The 24,993-nt window shown below is 38.1% G+C and overlaps 1 protein-coding gene across 2 annotated transcripts in view; it reads right to left on the bottom strand.

The window, feature by feature from the left end:
* The window catches only part of clcn1b (chloride channel, voltage-sensitive 1b), a 70,360-nt gene extending 45,627 nt beyond the window's left edge, over window positions 1-24,733 (bottom strand). For both annotated transcript variants that reach the window (XM_067401692.1, XM_067401682.1), the window contains exons 1-6: window positions 24,637-24,733; window positions 24,349-24,401; window positions 4,431-4,650; window positions 4,195-4,326; window positions 1,511-1,639; window positions 899-1,032 (exon numbers count right to left, since the gene is read on the bottom strand). In XM_067401692.1, coding sequence (XP_067257793.1) covers window positions 899-1,032; window positions 1,511-1,639; window positions 4,195-4,326; window positions 4,431-4,494 — 459 coding nt within the window. In that variant the 5' untranslated portion in view covers window positions 4,495-4,650; window positions 24,349-24,401; window positions 24,637-24,733. The remainder of the gene's footprint in view (window positions 1-898; window positions 1,033-1,510; window positions 1,640-4,194; window positions 4,327-4,430; window positions 4,651-24,348; window positions 24,402-24,636) is intronic.
* Between the last annotated feature and the right edge of the window lie 260 nt (window positions 24,734-24,993).

Here is a 24,993-nt window from a genome sequence, read left to right as displayed (position 1 = left end):
GAACTCTTGTTATTCAACTATGCCAAGAAAAATTTAATTTTTTATTCTGGGGCACCTTTAACTATTTTATTAATTAATTCATCAGATCAGTGCAGACAACACGTTTCTGTGCGAGTGTGCGTCCATACTGTATGTGTGCGTGTTTGAGTGTGCAAGAAAGAGAGAGCGGAAAGAGAGTTTTTATCGTACTGTTTACTATATTTATTTGCTTGTCAGTGTCATTGTGGGTTTTGTTTCTTTAGCTGTTGTAGGCTGTAAGGACCTTTTGAAATAACTGAAATCATTTGGCGAAGTGATATGGAACTGAAATGCGGTCAAGACCTGCCTGGAACTACTTTAGCCGTGCGTTTCCCTGAAAATAATTGCACACCTCAGAACGTTCGTCAACCAATCAGATTTGAGCATTCAACAGCCCGTAGTATAAATGTAAATAAAAGCCTAAATTCAATCTGTTCATCATATCAAGCGATCGTGTCTCTTCAGAAAATTTGGTCTAAACCGCTCAATTCATATGGATTAGTTTTACAATCTCTTTACGAACTTTTTGAATAATCTAAGTGTCAGTTGTGCAGGCTGTCTATGGAGGGATGGAAAGCTCTCAGATTTCACCAAAAAGATCTTCATTTAAGTTCCGAAGATGGACTAAAGTCGGGTTGGAATGACATGAGGGTGAGTAATTAATGACAGAATTTTCATTTTTGGGTGAACTAACCCTATAACAGGAAAAAAGACAGACAAAATCTTCATTAAGTTAAACTTTGTTACAGTAAAAAAAAAAAAAAAAAAGAAAAGAAAATTTAATTAATTAACTTCTAAAACAATCTACATATTTCAAATTCAATAAAATGTTATACATTTATATATTAAATAAAATAAAATAGAAGTAGAAGAGGTCCACCTCCTTTCCGATGGGCATACCACTGCCCAGACCAGCCGTAAGACCAATGACTTTAGCCACGAATGCTTTGAGCGTCAGATACTCCTTTAACACCACACCTCTGAGGATGGTCTTGAGTTCAGGGATCCCAGAGCCTGAGGGACAGATAAAAGATTTAAAGAGGGAGGGAACGAGGAGCTTGAAATTAATCTATAAAAACACAAACAGAATTTTACACAGTGTAGATCCTGTCACGGTGATTATTAAAGATGAAAAAAGACTGCCGTGTATCCTCTAGTCTGATGTGGGGCACATGAAAAAGCTATTAAAACAATTGTGGCATGGAGAGGTGAGAGAAAGCAGGAGAAAACGAGACCATGATGATCACATTTTGGAAAGAGGGTTGGAAGATTTGATGTATTGTGGGTGGTTGAGGTGGATTGAGGACAACATCTAGACAAAGACTGAATATAATTTAATAGCTAGGAAAAGATGACAGAACAGAGAAAAAGGCCTGACAGATTTAAAAACAGAGAACCAAAATAGAAGTGTACAAGTGAAAAGGACAGAGATAAAAAAGAAAGAAAATAGAGAAATAAAAGCAGGAATGAGAGGATGATGAAATGTGCATACCTATAGCTTGCGGAGCGACCAGATGGCAGAAGAGGGATGCAAACACAACGAGGATGATGGGATACGAGACCCAGGCCAGATACTGCAGAGCCACATTCCCTTTCAGTTCTCCGTACATCCACTTATATGCTGTTACAGAGAGGAAAAAGAGAGAGGTAGAAGAAAAGATCTTACAATTGCTTACAATTAAGCAGGTCCCACTGTAAGTGGGGAAGGAAAGAAGTTTAATGTTTAAAAAAATAACTTTTGACCAATATTTGTCATCTGTTACAAGTTACAAGTACAACTCAAAGATGTCATTTTATACAATTAGCATCTCAGTTAAAAGTCATTACTAACTATTAACCCTATAAAGTCTACTGTATCATAAGGCCTAAATTATCAACATGATCAATAATAATCATGTACTAATGTACATGCCTTGTCATCTGATTGATAGTTTATACTTTTTTTAGCAATTAAAAAGCCTTTAAAGGATTAGTTCACTTTCAAATGAAAATGAATCTAAGCTTTACTCGCCCTCAAGCCATCCTAGATGTATATGACTTTCTTCTTTCTGATGAACAATCAGAGAAATATTAATAAATATCCCAAGCATGAGCTGAAGAAAGTGTCTCCATCCACATCCATCCATCATAAACATATTCCTCACGCCTTGATAAAGGCCATCTGAAGCGAAACGTTTGTGTAAAGAAATTATCCATATTTAAGACGTTATGAAGTAAAATATCTAGCTTCTGCCAGACCGCCTTCTGTATTCAATGTAAAGAAAGTGTAAAACTCTAGCAGTTCCAAAGAACTTGCGCTACATCATACGCCTTCCCTATTTAACTTACGGAAAAAGTGTAACTGACGCGACAGTAGTTTCTCTGTAACTTGAATACGGAAGGCAGTCTGGCGGGAGCTAGATATTTTACTTCATAACTTGTTAAATATGGATTTTTTTTTCACAAACACATCACTTCACTTCAGAAGGCCTTTATTACCTTTATTATTTATTTGTTACTATATTTACTAATCTTTGTTAACGTTAATGAAAATACAGTTATTCATTGTTTGTTTATGTTAGTTCACAGTGCATTAACTTAAGATTTTAATAATGTATTAGTAAATGTTGAAATTAACATTAACAAAGATGAATAAATGCTGTAGAAGTGGAGTTCATTATTAGTTTATGTTAACTAATGTAGTTAATTAGTGTTACTAATGAACCTTATTGTAAAGTGTTACCAATATTTTTTAACATTTGCAATATAACAGTATTATAAGACATGATAACGTATGACATGACAAATTAAAGTGGGTGTTGATTAAATTAAATTGATTATACGTCATTCATTCAAAAACATTTTACTTCTAGGATACAAATATGCAAGGAATAATTATGCATAATTAAGGAACCTTTGTGCCTTTGCATACTTCCCCGGTGACAAGGTGCACAGTAAAATCCCCAGAGTTAAATCAACTCTGGTCAGAGTAAATATGGTCCCTCTCTAAACAGTGTTAAAGTAACACTGAAGCAGAGTTAAAGTTAATGAGATAATTAAGCAAATAATAAGGATGTGACTGAAGTCAATTGTAGTTCTTGTGTTTCTATTTTCTTTAGTTATTCTGCTTGTTAACAGCAGGTGTTCATCACTAATGCACAATCATCACTTACTTAACTGTTTAATTATCTCATTAACTTTAACTCTGCTTCAGTGTCATTTTAACACTATTTAGAGAGGGACCATATGTACTCTGAACAAAGTTGATTTAACTCTGGAGATTTTGCTGTGTGTTGCACCCTTAAAGATACAATTTTTGTACATTTTTCTGACAGATTTTAATGCATAAATATACCGTAATAATTAATATAATGTTTAACTTGTATAACTATTTATATTTTTCTTATTATTATTCTTGATTATTTAGAGCATAGCAAAATTATGTGTATTACAGCACAAGTCACTGTGAATTGTGAAGGGTACCTTTATTATTTCATTTTGGCAAGACAATTGCCAAGAGAATTATCCTTAAGAGATGGAACTCTGTCTCTGTTCCCAGTATCAGTAATTGGCTCTCTGATGTGGTGTCCTCCCTTCAGCTCCAAAGAATAGTTCTTCTTAGAATTAGTGGTCTTTCAAAATCAGAGATGCCCAAACCAGGGCCCCTGTTGGTGATAACCTTTGATTTGGACCGTAATGCCATTTCACAAGATCCTTGAAAACGTATCCAAAAGTGAATGTGTGGTATATATCCCTTATTGTGTATATACTTCATTTTGTTTGTCATAGTGTATCATTAAAGTGTAACTTCGCCAATTTTCAAAACACTTTGTATTGTTACAATGCCGGTAGCATATGTAAATTAACTATGTTTACTCGACTATGTTACCTGGATCGAGAAACTCATGTTTATTTATCAGCAAAAGTAATTGGCAACCACCGTAACTAGGATATTTTAACTTAATTTTTCTACAGTGGAAGGAAATGGAGACACGTTGTCCGTCTATGGTTCATATCCATACCACAATTTTAGGCAGACTTGGACATGGTTCTTGAGTGCTCACCCGAGTTTTGAAAGTAGGGTTCACATAATCCAAAGGAACCGATCTCTGATGTCAGTCGAACCCAGGTGCGCACCAAAAGTGCTAGTGTGAAAACACCCTAAGTGTCACCAAATAGGCACATACTGTGATATACCTTGTAGGCTCTTGGCACTGGCATAGTCCATACTCCAGCTAACCAGAGCCATAGTGAGTCCCAAAAGAACCAAGAAGATCCAGTCCTCCCCCAGCTTTGTCACAATATACCTCTGGATACGGGCTAGACAGTCTGCAAAACAAACACATTCACACTAGACATTGCATTTTATCTGTACTTTAGAACAGTGCATGTGATTTTTAGGTAACCAGAATGAGTTTTCTTCAGTCACTCACCCTGGCATTTGGAATAGGGGTGTGGCTTCTTTATAGAGGAGGAGGGGCTTAAACCTGGTGTCATGGGCCCCACATCCAGACTGGCATGATGTGCTCGGCCATGGCCTCTCCTGGTTGCCTTGGCATTGCCGGCATGCCTCTTCCGTTGCCTTTCAGTCAACAGACGTGTGGCCTCTCGTCTGGCAACATTACCCAGCTGCTCCCGATATTCCCCATACAGCTGAAAGAGACAGAACGCCAAGAACAGAGATGACAACACGACACCTACATTAATCAGCAAAGTGAAGAAAAGGGAGGTAAAATCTGCTGTTACTGCAGTGAAAATGCAAAACAGAGCATGTGTAAATATTCTTGATGATGTAGACTATTGCAATTCAGTAGTGAAAAATCCTGATTTTACGTAACTTTCAGAGTTCAGAGTGCTCATTGGTTCAGTGTGATCGTGTGTGTGAATACTCGTGGAAGTGGAAATGTGAAGTGAATCAATGGAAGTGTGTGGTGATGAGTTACAGTCATTTGTATATGTCAGACAGAAATAGTCAGGCTGTCTAACAGGGCAGAATGGAAAAAGCGCTCCCCAGAGATACTCTCAATCATACAGTACTCCGACACACACAAGATTCACCCTGAAAGTCTAGCCCTCAAACTGTACAAGTATATTGCACAAACCCCCCCAAAAAAAGCCAAACACCCCAAAAGAAAGAAAGAACAGATTAAAGTCGCCATGAACCAGAAAATGCGTTCAACTTTTCTACCCTATTGTATTGCATATATTCATGTGACATATTGAATGAGAAAAAACAAAAATAGTGCGAGACCTGATTTTTTTCCCATCGGAAATGGACTGGAACATAGAAAACGTTGCAAACTAAATGAAGGCCATATAAAGATAATAATTATCAATTCTGATTTCTTACTACACAAGTATACAAATGCAAAAATACTGAGCTGTCCATCAGGATAGACAATACTCTGGCTATTGGCCAGTAAAAGAGGAAGTGATCCATGAAGACATTCTTCACCTTCCTTCCATTACACCTAATACACACGCCTACATACACACATTCTCGAGCAGCACAGACCCCACATGGTGCGAGACTGAAGGGATCAGATTCAGCCGCCTCATGCACACTCAAAAACAAGAAATGCTCGATGTATACAGTATGTATGACTCAAAATATTGTTGTGTTTGATGTATTTAGTTATATGTAAAGTGTGACACATAAATATATGAATAAATAAGAGCATGTAGAATTAAAATAAGATAAAAATGACATCATGAATGGCCAACAAATTTGGGGGATTTAATTATTAGCTTTATCAGTCAATGAAATAATTGTATTATCATTAAGACCTGATAACTAAATGATACAAATAAGTTACATTTAAAATACAGTTTTCCAAATGCACAATCCAAGAACAAACATTTGACTTTTCTGGAAGTTGTGATAAAAACACAAAATGTGGGCCAGAATTTACACTGCCATACAAAAGTTTGGGATCGGTAAGATTTTATGTTTGTGAAATTAGTCTCTTATGCTCACCAAGGCTACATTTATTTGATTACACACATACAGTAAAAACAGTAATATTATGAAATGTTATTACAATTTAAAATAACTGTTTTTATGGTTTATTACATTGTCAAACAGTGTCACATGATCCTTCAGAAAACAATCTAATATGCTGATTTGATGCTCAAGAAACATTTATTATTATTACCAATGTTGAAAGCAGTTGTGTACAATTTTTTTCAGGATTATTTGATGAATAGAAAGTTCAAAAGAACAGCATTTATTTGAAATAGAATCTTTTGTAACATTATAAATGTATTTATTGTCAATTTTGATTAATTTAATGCATACTTGCTGAATAAAAGTATTCATTTCTTTAAACATAAATTGTACACAAATGATTTCAATATTGATAATAATCAGAAATGTTTCCTGACTATAAAAAAAGCATATTAGAATGATTTCTGAATGATCATGTGACACTGAAGACTGGAGTAATGATGCTGAAAATTCAGCTTTGACATCACAGGAATAAATTACATTTCATAATATTCAAAAAAAAATCAAAAAACATTATTTTAAATTGTAATACTTCACAATATTACAGCTTTTTAAATCAAACAAATGCAGCCTTGGTGAGAATAAGAGACATATTTTAAAAAATCTTACAGATACCAAACCTTTGAACGGCAGTGTATATTAATTTCAACTCATCTTGTGTGTGTGTGTGTGTGTGTGTGTGTTTATTAAAGTAAATGTAATCTTAATTATTAATAAGTAATTACTGAAAGAAATACTAATTAGTAATACTAAGAATTCGGCTTACTTGTGCACTTTCATTCTAATTAGTAATACTTTCAAAATGTGCTCTATGACAAGCATCCATAATAGAGTCTAATGCAAACCCACCTCTTGTGTAGCTGCAGTCTTGAACATACTGCATAGAGATTGGAGACATCCAGCTATACAGCAGCATTTATACACTACACTTGAATTCACACACACACCCTCGAACAACCAATGATTTAACAAAAACCCTGAGAGTGAAAAAACCTGACAGAATAAGTATGCTGAACAAAATATTTTACAAACTTTGTCTTTTAATTCCTCTCTCATCTATTACATTACCATGATAAGATACTAGAGTTTGCGTCATATAATGAGAAGACCCAAGGCTGACTCTATCATTGCCTCTTCAATTTTCTGAAGTCAGTACACTGATACAGGATGACAGCGTGAGAGAGACTGTCCCATAACAGAAAAACATTTACTTTAGGACAACATATTCTCTCTCGCTCTCTTTCTCTCTCAAACACCTGTTTTCCTCATTCCTCTAACTGATTTTCACAGTGAAGGCTTAACTTTACAACTTTGGCCTAAAACTCATTGGGCCTGACAAAACTCACAGCTCAGTTCTTAAAGATCAGATGGTGTCTTCGCCAAACAACTGAAATCAATTAAACGATTTGAATTCAACCATATAATAGGATTCGAGACCAAAAAAAAAAAAAAAACTCCAAAAACAAGAGAGAGGAAGAAAGACAGGAAGACTGAGTAGAGAGAGTGAAAGTTGCTAACAGACGTAAAGCATTGAAGGACATAGTGACTTTGAGAGTTAATTAAAACACAGTTATGCTGGTCAGTGAGTGTATAAGTGTGTGTGTAAGTATAATAATACAATCTGCCCCATTCACTGACAGACTGATGAGGAGATCGAAACAGACTGGTCATCTTTCTCTAAATAATAATTAAAACAAAAACACACATTGGCAGAAACGTAAATCGTTGCCTGTGGAAGCCCACACTTCATACCCAAACCCATCCCCCCACCCCACGCAATGAGAAACGCACATGCGTCTTCCATTTTTTATTGGAAACTTTCAAATGTGCAAATACATTACCAACCAAACACAGCCAAATACTCAAAAAGATGCTCCATTAATAATCACTAAAAAGCTGTCACTCATCTCAGTTAATCACAATCTCAGAAAGTTCCGTTATTATCAATATAGTTGTCTACACTGCACAATAAATCTATTACGTACATTATGTCTACACTTTATTTGTTATTGAGAAGATTCGCGAAAATGCAGAACTCAGCTCTGGGAAAACAACTAAATTAAACACCTTTTGGTGTTTGTGATTGGCTACATTGCTCACCACTGCAAAAGCACGCTGTAAAAAGAAACATTTGATGTTCTCCAGAGTGCAAGCACAAATACGCACTGGAAAGTTTGTCAAATCAGTTACGGCAGTATGATATTACTATAGTATCAACTGAATCGATTTCTTGATTGGTTAAAATGTCTTTCCGTGTCCACAGGATCGGCGCCAATGCAAACACATATAAACTTAACACATATTATTGGTATATTAATATAATTACATTCATATTAATTAGTAATAATGTTAATTACTATAATTTAATGTTTATATAGTAGTTATGAGCAACTGAACTTATACATATTAGGGGTGTAACAATATATTGTCACAAAATTTTTCAATACAAAAATACAACAATGTGTATTGTGTATAGTTCACTCAAAATGAAAATTGCTGTGTAAGAAAAAAATTTAAGTTTACAGAGTTTTAGAGTCAGTACTACATTAAACTACTGTATATAATGTTAAATATAATGTATAATAATGCAATGGGGGAATATTTATACACATACATATATGGTAACACTTTACAACAAGGTTCATTAGTTAAACATTAGTTGATGTATTAACTAACATGAACTAACCATGAGCAATACATTTGTTACTGTATTTACTAATCTTCGTTAATGTTAGTTAATGAAAATACATTTGTTCATGTTAGTTCACAGTGCATTAATGTTAACGAGATTTTAATAATGTGTTAGTAAATGTTGAAATTAACATTTACAAAGATTAGTAAATGCTGTAGAAGTGCAGTTCATTATTAGTTCACGTTAACTAATGTTAACTAATGAACCTGTAAAGTGTTACCACATATATATATATACACACATATATGTATTGCTGTGTTTTCTTTAAGCAGAAACTTCAACTGAAACTTCCAGGAAAAAAAAAAAAAAAAGTAATTTAACTGTGACACTACAGATTAACCCTCATCCCAAGTTTCCATTTAAGAGATATGAAATAGAACATTATCAACATCCATTACTCCCTGTTAATGAAATACCATACAGTATTTGGTAACAAGTATTTTGGTACCAAAATGTTTATGCCGAGAAAAAAGCTAGAAGAAGTATAATAATGTTTAACCTCACCAGAATCTGATCAAAATTCAGAACAGTCTCAAAAGTGTTGATGGGCCCCCTTATCATCTTGCTCTTTTTCCTGTCAGTATGTTCCTATCTTCTTTTTATTGCGTCTGCTTTGTACCTCGGTTCCTCCTTTCCTTCTCCTTTTCACCTTCACAAAATATTCAAATATTAGTAACTGTATCTGCCTTATAGGAGGTGTCCTGTAGGTTAACACACAAGTAAACCACATTACCCATAATGCAGAGCACTTCATTTACAGAGTGTGGTTGACAGTGGGCTGTCAGCGGCTGTTAATTCACAGGACTGTGGTTTCCTAATCCTGTCTGGCGGTCAGTCCACTGCAGGTATCTGTATGTGGAAGCATTTTCTGCGGCATTTCATTCGTTGTCATCTGCGCTTAAGTTGAATTCGCTTAAATCTGCATTAATGGTGTTGATTGATGTGTGCAGTTTTATGCTGCTCATCAGCTTTGTGACGTAAAGTGACATCCCCAGCAGTGCCTTTCACCTCTACACTGTCCTTTCATTAACACGGATTGCTCTAATCTAACTGGGCGATTTAAGATTTTTGCCAGTCCATCTGGAAACAAATTCATGTTTACAAGGTATTGGGTTAAGATTATAAGTGCTTTTGATGAAGAAAAAATTACTGAATTTGTCAGGTTACCAGCCAAGGTATTAAATCAGAAATATATTAGAAGAAAAAAAAATGCACAGAATTGCATATTTGGATTTGTCATTAAAATAATCAGTTTTATTACTTTTGGACAATTAGAAATTCTGATTATGAACTTACACACATTCAGGCACATTTATTTGTGTGTGTTTTCTGTAAAGCAGACAGTGCTGTGCAAGTTTAAGATGGCCTATCAACAAGTTACCCACCCTTAAAAACAACACATAAAAAAGTGGACCAGACTTTATGTTGATGGTCAAAAACTGGCTACGCAAGACTATACTATGCTGAACGGTAGTGTTGTCACGATACTGGATTTTTCAACTTCGATAAGATATCTTGAAAAATACCATGGGGAAAACTGCTATATATACCTGGTGGTATATATGGCAGTTTTCCCCATGGTATTTTTCAAGATATCTTATCGAAGTTGAAAAATCCAGTAAAATTATCATATCATAATTTTTTAATAATTTGGGTAATTTTGTGACACAAGGAGGCTTTATTTGAATTGTTGAACTACATTTACAAAAGAAAAACAAACAAAAAAACAGGTAAACAGTCAGTAATAAAATAAGAACAAATAAACAAATTAAAAGTTACAATTGAAGTTACAAAAGTTATTCAGTCAAGAGCAGCGAGTGATTCTCTCTGTCTTTTGTTCTTTGATTAACATATGAGAGACAGCAGCAGGTTTATTATGCTGCTGTCACTTTAAGAGCTTGTGCAAGGATCCAATAGGTTGTTTGCAATCACGTGGTTCTGGTGACGCGCAAAATACCGGTGGAGGGTAAGCAGTGAAAATTAGAAAGGAAGAGATGGAGAAAAGCCTTTTCTGTGCTGGTTTAGAAAGGTATAAACAGAAAATCATGACATATGTTGGACATGATCTTTATGTTATGAAGAGGAGCAACTTTTCCGCTGAATTGAAAGAATTCCTGCCATCGAGGAGGTAGATATAGACAATGTGAAGCTGCTGTCACGCCGTGATCAGTTCTAGTTTGGTTTGTTTATATCGCGCTGCCTTTCTGCTAGTGAAGTTGGGGTAGTATTTTTGATTTTCTGTTGCGATTGTGAAAAATGCCATTGTAGGTAATTTATGCTGAATCGAGAATTGCAACAGGAGCTCACATCAACGTTCAAAGAAAAAACTGGACGGTGTAATACAATTGTTGCCTTTTATACGTGTAAAAACACACTAAGGGAAGCAGATTGAGGAGGTGATGGGAAGACGCCGTATATCAAATCTAATAATGTCACTGATTTAACCCACTCCCTATCACTCAATAAAATAATCACATAGCTGAATGTTTTTGAAAGTGTTGTCTTTGTTGTTGAATCGACTTCTGTCAGCTTGTTAAACATTTATTTATTTGGACATTTTCTACCGTATGATGGCTGAAGCAGCAGCGTGTGACACTGTTCTCATGGTAACCAGATCAACATTGTGAACGGAATACTAAAACACCAAATTATCATTCAATGGGATAAAATAGCTTCTCTTCCCTGCAAACGATACCATGAAGAATGTGTATATTTAACCAAGTCAAAAACAAATAAGGTAAGCAGGTATTCATTTCAGTATCAGCAGACGCAAAACGCTATTAAAGGCGACAACTTTTAAAATTAAAAAACAATATAAGTTATAAAAAACAGTATAAGTTATAAAAAAATTTAGCTTTTGGTGTGAGCGTGAAACCTGCGGGAATAACAAAAATTATGCGCAACACAAGCACTACTTAACCGGAGCGAATGAGACAAGTGAGTAAGAGGAGGCGGGTATGTGTGAATTCGTCGTCGTAGAGAAGAGAGAGTGAGAATGCGCAGCTGGTATTGGTATATCGATACTACAGAAAAAGAGAATTGGAACCATTCCAGATATTTCAGGATCGATAAATATCGAAATATTGATAATTTGACAACAAGAAATGAAGCATTTCATGTGTATTTTCATACAACATGTCCCTTTTTAGAAAGTATTTGAACTACTGCTCAGTTAGGCGTTTATTAATTATCAATAATTACATAAAGTTATTAAAAAGTGCTACCAAAAAAAAAACATTTCACAAAACCTTAAGCAAAATAAGTTGGTTAAAAAACCTGTTTGGATTTAGATATTGCACAAGTCTGTAGTCTGCAATTCTCAGAAGCTCAGGAATATGCTAATTCATCATCAAAACATTATTATTTGCATTTCTGCCCAATAATGAAGTGAAAGTTCAAACACAACAACCCTTTTATCTCCTGCACACTTCCTCTACTCTCACCATTTCACTCTCAGTCTGTTCATTGCTGTCATTCAGCAGTAAAACTCCCAGAGGCCTCTGTGCTAAAGAAGAGGTCATCAGCAGCTGTGTGACCTGGAAGTGAAATCACATAACTGTGACCATTAAAAACAACACGTAGTGCTGTTAACATTGGTATAAGCAAACACTGCTGTAAACGAATACACCTATCATCTTAGAGCATTTACACTCATTAGTTTTTCCATCGTAATGGAAACTTTCCATTGACTTCTTTTCTTTTACACCAAGCAAATTATATTTTCCACCCTCCAACTCTAAACCTGACCTCACAGAAACTATGATACAGACACATAGTGATGGTTGGAAAAAAAGAGATGGGAGGAAAATAATGTTTCACTGCTTTTGCATTCTCTCACTAAACTTTTGCATTTACTTTTGTGATGGAAATGAGGTGGGGGTTAAAGTTTTATTTCAGTTTCTCAGTAAAACGCAACAGTTTTGCAAGAGAACGCAAATGTTTTGTAAGACACAGCAAAGTTTCTGAGGAGAACACAATACTTTAGTGAGAAAAAAAAATGTTTTGCAGAAGAATGCGACTGTTTTGTGAGCGAACGCAAAGAATCTCAGGGAAGCGCAATAGTTTCGCAAGAAAACAAATGTTTTATGAGATACCGCAAAGTTTCTCAGGGGAACACAATAATTTAGTGAGAAAACACAAATATTTTGTGGGAGAATGCGACTGTTTTGCGAGCGAACGCAAAGTTTCTCAAGCAAACACAAATGTTTTGCGAGAGAAGGGGACTGTTTTGCGAGTAAATGCAAAGTTTCTCAAGGAAACAGTTTTGCCAGAGAAGGGGGCCGTTTTGCGAGCGAACGCAAAGTTTCTCAGGGAAACACAAATGTTTTGCGAGAGAAGGGGACTGTTTTGCGAGTGAACGCAAAGTTTCTCAAGGAAACAATAGTTTTGCGAGAGAGGGCACTGTTTTGCGAGTGAACGCAAAGTTTCTCAAGGAAACAATAGTTTTGCAAAAGAAGGGGACTGTTTTGCGAGTAAACGCAAAGTTTCTCAAGGAAACAATAGTTTTGCGAGAGAGGGCACTGTTTTGCGAGTAAACGCAAAGTTTCTCAAGGAAACAATAGTTTTGCGAGAGAAGGGGACTGTTTTGCGAGTAAAAGCAAAGTTTCTCAAGGAAACAATAGTTTTGCAAAAGAAGGGGACTGTTTTGCGAGTAAACGCAAAGTTTCTCAGGGAAACAATAGTTTTGCGAGAGAAGGGGACTGTTTTGCGAGTAAACGCAAAGTTTCTCAGGGAAACAATAGTTTTGCGAGAGAAGGGGACTGTTTTGCGAGTAAACGCAAAGTTTCTCAGGGAAACAATAGTTTTGCGAGAGAAGGGGACTGTTTTGTGAGTAAATGCAAAGTTTCTCAAGGAAACAATAGTTTTGCGAGAGAAGGGACGGTTTTGTGAGTGAACGCAAAGTTTCTCAAGGAAACAATAGTTTTGCGAGAGAAGGGGACTGTTTTGCGAGTGAACGCAAAGTTTCTCAAGGAAACAATAGTTTTGCGAGAGAAGGGGACTGTTTTGCGAGTAAACGCAAAGTTTCTCAAGGAAACAATAGTTTTGCAAAAGAAGGGGACTGTTTTGTGAGTAAATGCAAAGTTTCTCAAGGAAACAATAGTTTTGCGAGAGAAGGGACTGTTTTGCGAGTTAACGCAAAGTTTCTCAAGGAAACAATATTTTTGGGAGCGAACGCAAAGTTTCTCAAGGAAACAATAGTTTTGCGAGAGAAGGGACGGTTTTGTGAGTGAACGCAAAGTTTCTCAAGGAAACAATAGTTTTGCGAGAGAAGGGACGGTTTTGTGAGTGAACGCAAAGTTTCTCAAGGAAACAATAGTTTTGCGAGAGAAGGGACTGTTTTGCGAGTAAACGCAAAGTTTCTCAAGGAAACAATAGTTTTGCGAGAGAAGGGACTGTTTTGCGAGTGAACGCAAAGTTTCTCAGGGAAACGCAAATGTTTTGCAAGAAGGGACTGTTTTGCGAGTGAACGCAAAGTTTCTCAAGGAAACAATATTTTTGGGAGCGAACGCAAAGTTTCTCAAGGAAACAATAGTTTTGCGAGAGAAGGGACTGTTTTGTGAGTAAATGCAAAGTTTCTCAAGGAAACAATAGTTTTGCGAGAGAAGGGACGGTTTTGCGAGTGAACGCAAAGTTTCTCAAGGAAACAATAGTTTTGCGAGAGAAGGGGACTGTTTTGCGAGTGAACGCAAAGTTTCTCAAGGAAACAATAGTTTTGCGAGAGAAGGGGACTGTTTTGCGAGTGACCGCAAAGTTTCTCAAGGAAACAATAGTTTTGCAAAAGAAGGGGACTGTTTTGCGAGTAAACGCAAAGTTTCTCAAGGAAACAATAGTTTTGCGAGAGAAGGGGACTGTTTTGCGAGTAAAAGCAAAGTTTCTCAAGGAAACAATAGTTTTGCAATAGAAGGGGACTGTTTTGCGAGTAAACGCAAAGTTTCTCAGGGAAACAATAGTTTTGCGAGAGAAGGGGACTGTTTTGCGAGTAAACGCAAAGTTTCTCAGGGAAACAATAGTTTTGCGAGAGAAGGGGACTGTTTTGCGAGTAAACGCAAAGTTTCTCAGGGAAACAATAGTTTTGCGAGAGAAGGGGACTGTTTTGTGAGTAAATGCAAAGTTTCTCAAGGAAACAATAGTTTTGCGAGAGAAGGGACGGTTTTGTGAGTGAACGCAAAGTTTCTCAAGGAAACAATAGTTTTGCGAGAGAAGGGGACTGTTTTGCGAGTGAACGCAAAGTTTCTCAAGGAAACAATAGTTTTGCGAGAGAAGGGGACTGTTTTGCGAGTAAACGCAAAGTTTCTCAAGGAAACAATAGTTTTGCAAAAGAAGGGGACTGTTTTGTGAGTAAATGCAAAGTTTCTCAAGGAAACAATAGTTTTGCGAGAGAAGGGACTGTTTTGCGAGTGAACGCAAAGTTTCTCAAGGAAACAATAGTTTTGCAAAAGAAGGGGACTGTTTTGCGAGTAAACGCAAAGTTTCTCAGGGAAACAATAGTTTTGCGAGAGAAGGGACGGTTTTGTGAGTGAACGCAAAGTTTCTCAAGGAAACAATAGTTTTGCGAGAGAAGGGACGGTTTTGTGAGTGAACGCAAAGTTTCTCAAGGAAACAATAGTTTTGCGAGAGAAGGGACTGTTTTGCGAGTAAACGCAAAGTTTCTCAAGGAAACAATAGTTTTGCGAGAGAAGGGACTGTTTTGCGAGTGAACGCAAAGTTTCTCAGGGAAACGCAAATGTTTTGCAAGAAGGGACTGTTTTGCGAGTGAACGCAAAGTTTCTCAAGGAAACAATATTTTTGGGAGCGAACGCAAAGTTTCTCAAGGAAACAATAGTTTTGCGAGAGAAGGGACTGTTTTGTGAGTAAATGCAAAGTTTCTCAAGGAAACAATAGTTTTGCGAGAGAAGGGACGGTTTTGCGAGTGAACGCAAAGTTTCTCAAGGAAACAATAGTTTTGCGAGAGAAGGGGACTGTTTTGCGAGTGAACGCAAAGTTTCTCAAGGAAACAATAGTTTTGCAAAAGAAGGGGACTGTTTTGTGAGTAAATGCAAAGTTTCTCAAGGAAACAATAGTTTTGCGAGAGAAGGGACTGTTTTGCGAGTGAACGCAAAGTTTCTCAAGGAAACAATATTTTTGGGAGCGAACGCAAAGTTTCTCAAGGAAACAATAGTTTTGCGAGAGAAGGGACGGTTTTGTGAGTGAACGCAAAGTTTCTCAAGGAAACAATAGTTTTGCGAGAGAAGGGACTGTTTTGTGAGTAAATGCAAAGTTTCTCAAGGAAACAATAGTTTTGCGAGAGAAGGGACGGTTTTGTGAGTGAACGCAAAGTTTCTCAAGGAAACAATAGTTTTGCGAGAGAAGGGACTGTTTTGCGAGTAAACGCAAAGTTTCTCAAGGAAACAATAGTTTTGCGAGAGAAGGGACTGTTTTGCGAGTGAACGCAAAGTTTCTCAGGGAAACGCAAATGTTTTGCAAGAAGGGACTGTTTTGCGAGTGAACGCAAAGTTTCTCAAGGAAACAATATTTTTGGGAGCGAACGCAAAGTTTCTCAAGGAAACAATAGTTTTGCGAGAGAAGGGACTGTTTTGTGAGTAAATGCAAAGTTTCTCAAGGAAACAATAGTTTTGCGAGAGAAGGGACGGTTTTGCGAGTGAACGCAAAGTTTCTCAAGGAAACAATAGTTTTGCGAAAGAATGGGACTGTTTTGCGAGTAAATGCGAAGTTTCTCAAGAAAACAATAGTTTTAGAAAGAAGGGGACTGTTTTGCGAGCGAACGCAAAGTTTCTCAGGGAAACACAAATGTTTTGCGAGAGAAGGGGACTGTTTTGCGAGTGAACGCAAAGTTTCTCAAGGAAACAATAGTTTTGCGAGAGAGGGCACTGTTTTGCGAGTGAACGCAAAGTTTCTCAAGGAAACAATAGTTTTGCGAGAGAGGGCACTGTTTTGCGAGCGAACGCAAAGTTTCTCAAGGAAACAATAGTTTTGCAAAAGAAGGGGACTGTTTTGCGAGTAAACGCAAAGTTTCTCAAGGAAACAATAGTTTTGCGAGAGAGGGCACTGTTTTGCGAGTAAACGCAAAGTTTCTCAAGGAAACAATAGTTTTGCGAGAGAAGGGGACTGTTTTGCGAGTAAAAGCAAAGTTTCTCAAGGAAACAATAGTTTTGCAAAAGAAGGGGACTGTTTTGCGAGTAAACGCAAAGTTTCTCAGGGAAACAATAGTTTTGCGAGAGAAGGGGACTGTTTTGCGAGTAAACGCAAAGTTTCTCAGGGAAACAATAGTTTTGCGAGAGAAGGGGACTGTTTTGCGAGTAAACGCAAAGTTTCTCAGGGAAACAATAGTTTTGCGAGAGAAGGGGACTGTTTTGTGAGTAAATGCAAAGTTTCTCAAGGAAACAATAGTTTTGCGAGAGAAGGGACGGTTTTGTGAGTGAACGCAAAGTTTCTCAAGGAAACAATAGTTTTGCGAGAGAAGGGGACTGTTTTGCGAGTGAACGCAAAGTTTCTCAAGGAAACAATAGTTTTGCGAGAGAAGGGGACTGTTTTGCGAGTAAACGCAAAGTTTCTCAAGGAAACAATAGTTTTGCAAAAGAAGGGGACTGTTTTGTGAGTAAATGCAAAGTTTCTCAAGGAAACAATAGTTTTGCGAGAGAAGGGACTGTTTTGCGAGTGAACGCAAAGTTTCTCAAGGAAACAATATTTTTGGGAGCGAACGCAAAGTTTCTCAAGGAAACAATAGTTTTGCGAGAGAAGGGACGGTTTTGTGAGTGAACGCAAAGTTTCTCAAGGAAACAATAGTTTTGCGAGAGAAGGGACGGTTTTGTGAGTGAACGCAAAGTTTCTCAAGGAAACAATAGTTTTGCGAGAGAAGGGACTGTTTTGCGAGTAAACGCAAAGTTTCTCAAGGAAACAATAGTTTTGCGAGAGAAGGGACTGTTTTGCGAGTGAACGCAAAGTTTCTCAGGGAAACGCAAATGTTTTGCAAGAAGGGACTGTTTTGCGAGTGAACGCAAAGTTTCTCAAGGAAACAATATTTTTGGGAGCGAACGCAAAGTTTCTCAAGGAAACAATAGTTTTGCGAGAGAAGGGACTGTTTTGTGAGTAAATGCAAAGTTTCTCAAGGAAACAATAGTTTTGCGAGAGAAGGGACGGTTTTGCGAGTGAACGCAAAGTTTCTCAAGGAAACAATAGTTTTGCGAGAGAAGGGGACTGTTTTGCGAGTGAACGCAAAGTTTCTCAAGGAAACAATAGTTTTGCGAGAGAAGGGGACTGTTTTGCGAGTGAACGCAAAGTTTCTCAAGGAAACAATAGTTTTGCAAAAGAAGGGGACTGTTTTGTGAGTAAATGCAAAGTTTCTCAAGGAAACAATAGTTTTGCGAGAGAAGGGACTGTTTTGCGAGTGAACGCAAAGTTTCTCAAGGAAACAATATTTTTGGGAGCGAACGCAAAGTTTCTCAAGGAAACAATAGTTTTGCGAGAGAAGGGACGGTTTTGTGAGTGAACGCAAAGTTTCTCAAGGAAACAATAGTTTTGCGAGAGAAGGGACTGTTTTGTGAGTAAATGCAAAGTTTCTCAAGGAAACAATAGTTTTGCGAGAGAAGGGACGGTTTTGTGAGTAAACGCAAAGTTTCTCAAGGAAACAATAGTTTTGCGAGAGAAGGGACTGTTTTGCGAGTGAACGCAAAGTTTCTCAGGGAAACGCAAATGTTTTGCAAGAAGGGACTGTTTTGCGAGTGAACGCAAAGTTTCTCAAGGAAACAATATTTTTGGGAGCGAACGCAAAGTTTCTCAAGGAAACAATAGTTTTGCGAGAGAAGGGACTGTTTTGCGAGTAAACGCAAAGTTTCTCAAGGAAACAATATTTTTGGGAGCGAACGCAAAGTTTCTCAAGGAAACAATAGTTTTGCGAGAGAAGGGACTGTTTTGCGAGTAAACGCAAAGTTTCTCAAGGAAACAATAGTTTTGCGAGAGAAGGGACTGTTTTGCGAGTGAACGCAAAGTTTCTCAGGGAAACGCAAATGTTTTGCAAGAAGGGACTGTTTTGCGAGTGAACGCAAAGTTTCTCAAGGAAACAATATTTTTGGGAGCGAACGCAAAGTTTCTCAAGGAAACAATAGTTTTGCGAGAGAAGGGACTGTTTTGTGAGTAAATGCAAAGTTTCTCAAGGAAACAATAGTTTTGCGAGAGAAGGGACGGTTTTGCGAGTGAACGCAAAGTTTCTCAAGGAAACAATAGTTTTGTGAGAGAGGGGACTGTTTTGTGAATAAATGTAAAGTTTCTCAAGGAAACAATAGTTTTGCGAGAGAAGGGACGGTTTTGCGAGTGAACGCAGTTTCTCAAGGAAACAATAGTTTTGCGAAAGAATGGGACTGTTTTGCGAGTAAATGCGAAGTTTCTCAAGAAAACAATAGTTTTAGAAAGAAGGGGACTGTTTTGCGAGCGAACGCAAAGTTTCTCAGGGAAACACAAATGTTTTGCGAGAGAAGGGGACTGTTTTGCGAGTGAACGCAAAGTTTCTCAAGGAAACAATAGTTTTGCGAGAGAGGGCACTGTTTTGCGAGTGAACGCAAAGTTTCTCAAGGAAACAATAGTTTTGCGAGAGAGGGCACTGTTTTGCGAGCGAACGCAAAGTTTCTCAAGGAAACAATAGTTTTGCAAAAGAAGGGGACTGTTTTGCGAGTAAACGCAAAGTTTCTCAAGGAAACAATAGTTTTGCGAGAGAGGGCACTGTTTTGCGAGTAAACGCAAAGTTTCTCAAGGAAACAATAGTTTTGCGAGAGAAGGGGACTGTTTTGCGAGTAAAAGCAAAGTTTCTCAAGGAAACAATAGTTTTGCAAAAGAAGGGGACTGTTTTGCGAGTAAACGCAAAGTTTCTCAGGGAAACAATAGTTTTGCGAGAGAAGGGGACTGTTTTGCGAGTAAACGCAAAGTTTCTCAGGGAAACAATAGTTTTGCGAGAGAAGGGGACTGTTTTGCGAGTAAACGCAAAGTTTCTCAGGGAAACAATAGTTTTGCGAGAGAAGGGGACTGTTTTGTGAGTAAATGCAAAGTTTCTCAAGGAAACAATAGTTTTGCGAGAGAAGGGACGGTTTTGTGAGTGAACGCAAAGTTTCTCAAGGAAACAATAGTTTTGCGAGAGAAGGGGACTGTTTTGCGAGTGAACGCAAAGTTTCTCAAGGAAACAATAGTTTTGCGAGAGAAGGGGACTGTTTTGCGAGTAAACGCAAAGTTTCTCAAGGAAACAATAGTTTTGCAAAAGAAGGGGACTGTTTTGTGAGTAAATGCAAAGTTTCTCAAGGAAACAATAGTTTTGCGAGAGAAGGGACTGTTTTGCGAGTGAACGCAAAGTTTCTCAAGGAAACAATATTTTTGGGAGCGAACGCAAAGTTTCTCAAGGAAACAATAGTTTTGCGAGAGAAGGGACGGTTTTGTGAGTGAACGCAAAGTTTCTCAAGGAAACAATAGTTTTGCGAGAGAAGGGACGGTTTTGTGAGTGAACGCAAAGTTTCTCAAGGAAACAATAGTTTTGCGAGAGAAGGGACTGTTTTGCGAGTAAACGCAAAGTTTCTCAAGGAAACAATAGTTTTGCGAGAGAAGGGACTGTTTTGCGAGTGAACGCAAAGTTTCTCAGGGAAACGCAAATGTTTTGCAAGAAGGGACTGTTTTGCGAGTGAACGCAAAGTTTCTCAAGGAAACAATATTTTTGGGAGCGAACGCAAAGTTTCTCAAGGAAACAATAGTTTTGCGAGAGAAGGGACTGTTTTGTGAGTAAATGCAAAGTTTCTCAAGGAAACAATAGTTTTGCGAGAGAAGGGATGGTTTTGCGAGTGAACGCAAAGTTTCTCAAGGAAACAATAGTTTTGCGAGAGAAGGGGACTGTTTTGCGAGTGAACGCAAAGTTTCTCAAGGAAACAATAGTTTTGCGAGAGAAGGGGACTGTTTTGCGAGTGAACGCAAAGTTTCTCAAGGAAACAATAGTTTTGCAAAAGAAGGGGACTGTTTTGTGAGTAAATGCAAAGTTTCTCAAGGAAACAATAGTTTTGCGAGAGAAGGGACTGTTTTGCGAGTGAACGCAAAGTTTCTCAAGGAAACAATATTTTTGGGAGCGAACGCAAAGTTTCTCAAGGAAACAATAGTTTTGCGAGAGAAGGGACTGTTTTGTGAGTAAATGCAAAGTTTCTCAAGGAAACAATAGTTTTGCGAGAGAAGGGACGGTTTTGTGAGTGAACGCAAAGTTTCTCAAGGAAACAATAGTTTTGCGAGAGAAGGGACTGTTTTGCGAGTAAACGCAAAGTTTCTCAAGGAAACAATAGTTTTGCGAGAGAAGGGACTGTTTTGCGAGTGAACGCAAAGTTTCTCAGGGAAACGCAAATGTTTTGCAAGAAGGGACTGTTTTGCGAGTGAACGCAAAGTTTCTCAAGGAAACAATATTTTTGGGAGCGAACGCAAAGTTTCTCAAGGAAACAATAGTTTTGCGAGAGAAGGGACTGTTTTGTGAGTAAATGCAAAGTTTCTCAAGGAAACAATAGTTTTGCGAGAGAAGGGACGGTTTTGCGAGTGAACGCAAAGTTTCTCAAGGAAACAATAGTTTTGTGAGAGAGGGGACTGTTTTGTGAATAAATGTAAAGTTTCTCAAGGAAACAATAGTTTTGCGAGAGAAGGGACGGTTTTGCGAGTGAACGCAAAGTTTCTCAAGGAAACAATAGTTTTGCGAAAGAATGGGACTGTTTTGCGAGTAAATGCGAAGTTTCTCAAGAAAACAATAGTTTTAGAAAGAAGGGGACTGTTTTGCGAGCGAACGCAAAGTTTCTCAGGGAAACACAAATGTTTTGCGAGAGAAGGGGACTGTTTTGCGAGTGAACGCAAAGTTTCTCAAGGAAACAATAGTTTTGCGAGAGAGGGCACTGTTTTGTGAGTAAATGCAAAGTTTCTCAAGGAAACAATAGTTTTGCGAGAGAAGGGATGGTTTTGCGAGTGAACGCAAAGTTTCTCAGGGAAACAATAGTTTTGCGAGAGAAGGGATGGTTTTGCGAGTGAACGCAAAGTTTCTCAAGGAAACAATAGTTTTGCGAGAGAGGGCACTGTTTTGTGAGTAAATGCAAAGTTTCTCAAGGAAACAATAGTTTTGCGAGAGAAGGGACTGTTTTGTGAGTAAATGCAAAGTTTCTCAAGGAAACAATAGTTTTGCGAGAGAAGGGATGGTTTTGCGAGTGAACGCAAAGTTTCTCAAGGAAACAATAGTTTTGCGAGAGAGGGCACTGTTTTGTGAGTAAATGCAAAGTTTCTCAAGGAAACAATAGTTTTGCGAGAGAAGGGACTGTTTTGTGAGTAAATGCAAAGTTTCTCAAGGAAACAATAGTTTTGCGAGAGAAGGGATGGTTTTGCGAGTGAACGCAAAGTTTCTCAAGGAAACAATAGTTTTGCGAGAGAACGCAAAGTTTCTCAAGGAAACAATATTTTTGCGAGCGAACGCAAAGTTTCTCAAGGAAACAATAGTTTTGCGAGAGAGGGGACTGTTTTGCGAATGAATGCAAAGTTTCTCAGGGAAACAATAGTTTTGCGAGAGAGGGCACTGTTTTGCGAGTGAACGCAAAGTTTCTCAAGGAAACAATAGTTTTGCGAGAGAGGGGACTGTTTTGCGAGCGAACACAAAGTTTCTCAAGGAAACAATAGTTTTGCGAGAGAGGGCACTGTTTTGCGAGTGAACACAAAGTTTCTCAAGGAAACAATAGTTTTGCGAGAGAGGGGACTGTTTTGTGAATGAATGCAAAGTTTCTCAGGGAAACAATAGTTTTGCGAGAGAGGGCACTGTTTTGCGAGTGAACGCAAAGTTTCTCAAGGAAACAATAGTTTTGCGAGAGAGGGGACTGTTTTGCGAATGAATGCAAAGTTTCTCAGGGAAACGCAGTAGATTAGCAAAGATAACACAAATGTTTTTCGAGAGACTGCAAAGTTTCTGCAGGAACATAATTTAGTGAGAAAATGCAAAAGTTTTGCAAGAGAATGCAACGTTTCGCAGGGAAATGCAATAGTTTTGAAATATAGCTTTTCCTCCCACCTCATTTCCTTCACAAAATTGAATGTAAAAGCTTAGCGAGTGAATGCAAAGATTCTAGGGTTAACACAAACGCAAAAGTATTGAAATAATTTTCCTTCCATCTCAAATTTCTTCCCCATCACAATTTCCCTTTAGTTGCTCCGTAGTTCTTCATTTTTAGATAAAAAAAATGAAAATTCTGTCATCATTTACTCACCCATTTGTTCCAAACCTGTATATGAAAAGTGTTTTCCACATAATGAACATAATGAATGTCAGCGGGGTCCAATGTCTTTTCTGTTCTACAACAGTCTTAATCTTTTTTGTCCATACAATGTAAGTCAATACAATGGTAACCAAAACTGTTTGGTTACCAACATTCTTAAAAATATCTTCTGTGTTCTGCATGAGAAATAAAACATATAGTTTTGGAATGGCATGAGCAGAATTTTTATTTTTTAGGAGAATTATCCCTTCGAGTTGGCAAAATCTGACTCTACACACACTTGTAATGTCTTGGGTGGAAAAATACTCTTTCAGCAGCAACAAAGTAATAGCATATTAAATCTGATTATACAGAGGTAAACATTCACATAAAGCCTATGAATAGGTCTACTGGTCAAGTTTTTCCTCTGACTGGATCGTCTTCCCTGCAGGAATCTCCTGCGTGTGTGAAACAGACAGAAAGGGGACGGCAGGGGCAGTAATGCGTTTATGCGTAAAATTTACAGAGGTTAAAAAAAGCTCTCGGCTCTGGCGATCTTCCCATATTGTGCGGCAGAAGAGGAAAATCGATGTGGGAACTCGCGAGCGAGAGAAGAGAGGAAGACAGGTGGAGAAATGGAAGGTTGAGGGGAGGGTTGTGTGTGGGAACTTAATGACTTGTGACAGTGCAAAACTGACAGCTAAAGAATTGACGCTCTTTCGCCCCCTCGTCTCACTTTCTCACACACCAAATTTACGACTTTTCTCTCGCCCTTGCTTCTGACACTTGACCTTTTGTGTTCAATTAATTTCCTTTTACTTGAATACAATCTTTAGGCCTTCCTAATAAGCTGTCCAATGGAACCAAACTCTAACAAACAGCTTAATGCACCTGACCAGCTGACCATACGTTCCTCTTGGCCGTATAGCAGCCACCGAGAGCAGCTCAATGGAGAGGGCAAGGCGTATATTTAACCTGCATGCTCAGGTTTCTGCTAGCATATAGCAGCAGAGATGTACTGCGTAGGTTCGCACGAATACGCACAAATCACGAGGTTTGGTCCACAAATCTGCTTAGTTGAGCAAGTCTACGACATTGCAAATAATCCTCAAGGGCATTTCGAGATATTTTACAGAATCTTCAAAAACCTGAGACCTTTTCCACCCCAAATGACCTGTAGAAATCCAGTGAACAGATTTTGGACAGAAAATGTCCCAACTGGAAGCTGCCTAAAGTGTTCATAAAATGACAGAGAAGCATTAAAAAGACAAAAAGTTGGAAAGTAGAACACACAAGCATGGTTCTCTGCCAATAAACATCTGATAAGGAAGCACAAATCCACAGTATTGACTCTAATGGATGTTTACGAGACACATTGCCTTTAATCAGCAGGGTGTTGACACAGGTTACAACAATTCTCATACCTATTCATGAGTTGTGCTAGAACAGCCCAGTGAGCTCCATGTGTGTGTCGCCACTAAGAATAGAATGGAAAATCAATTAAAGCCGAGGCTAGTGAAGTGAAAGACTTTGAGACCCATTATTTAAAGAGTCGTATTTTGGGAAGACAAGCGTTTCTAGGTTAGAACAGACCAGACTGACCATGACAAACCTCAGCAAGCCACCCACCAACAGCAAGACAGAGAAACGCCTCGGCGTAAGACAACAAAACAACGGGAGAGAGAAAGAGGCACAGAAAGACAGTGACTGACCAGGGTTTGCTGGTATCTCAGAGCTTTCCTTTGCGACGCATCGGCAGCCATCGACACGCTCGCACTGAGCCAAAAATAAACACACACAGTCTCACTCCTGTGTTACAGCATATGAAACACATACACTGACCGACTCTTACCCGTTTATTCAGTTACACACACACACCACCCTGCTCAAAGTGCGAGATACACACGCTGTCTCACTCTTATGTTACAGTACCCGCAACACACACATGCGAGAAAAATGCTGAGACGTGTGATTCTTCAATTAGATACTCTGGAACACTAATGCACACCATCCTCAAACTGTCAAAGTGTCGGCCTACCTGTAAAACACTGCACCGACAGCACACATGA

The sequence above is a fragment of the Chanodichthys erythropterus genome, chromosome 2 (genome assembly GCF_024489055.1).
Source record: "Chanodichthys erythropterus isolate Z2021 chromosome 2, ASM2448905v1, whole genome shotgun sequence".
Taxonomy (NCBI): Eukaryota; Metazoa; Chordata; class Actinopteri; order Cypriniformes; family Xenocyprididae; genus Chanodichthys; species Chanodichthys erythropterus.
Note: the sequence above shows the minus strand (reverse complement) of the source record. Positions and strands in the feature narration are given on the sequence as shown.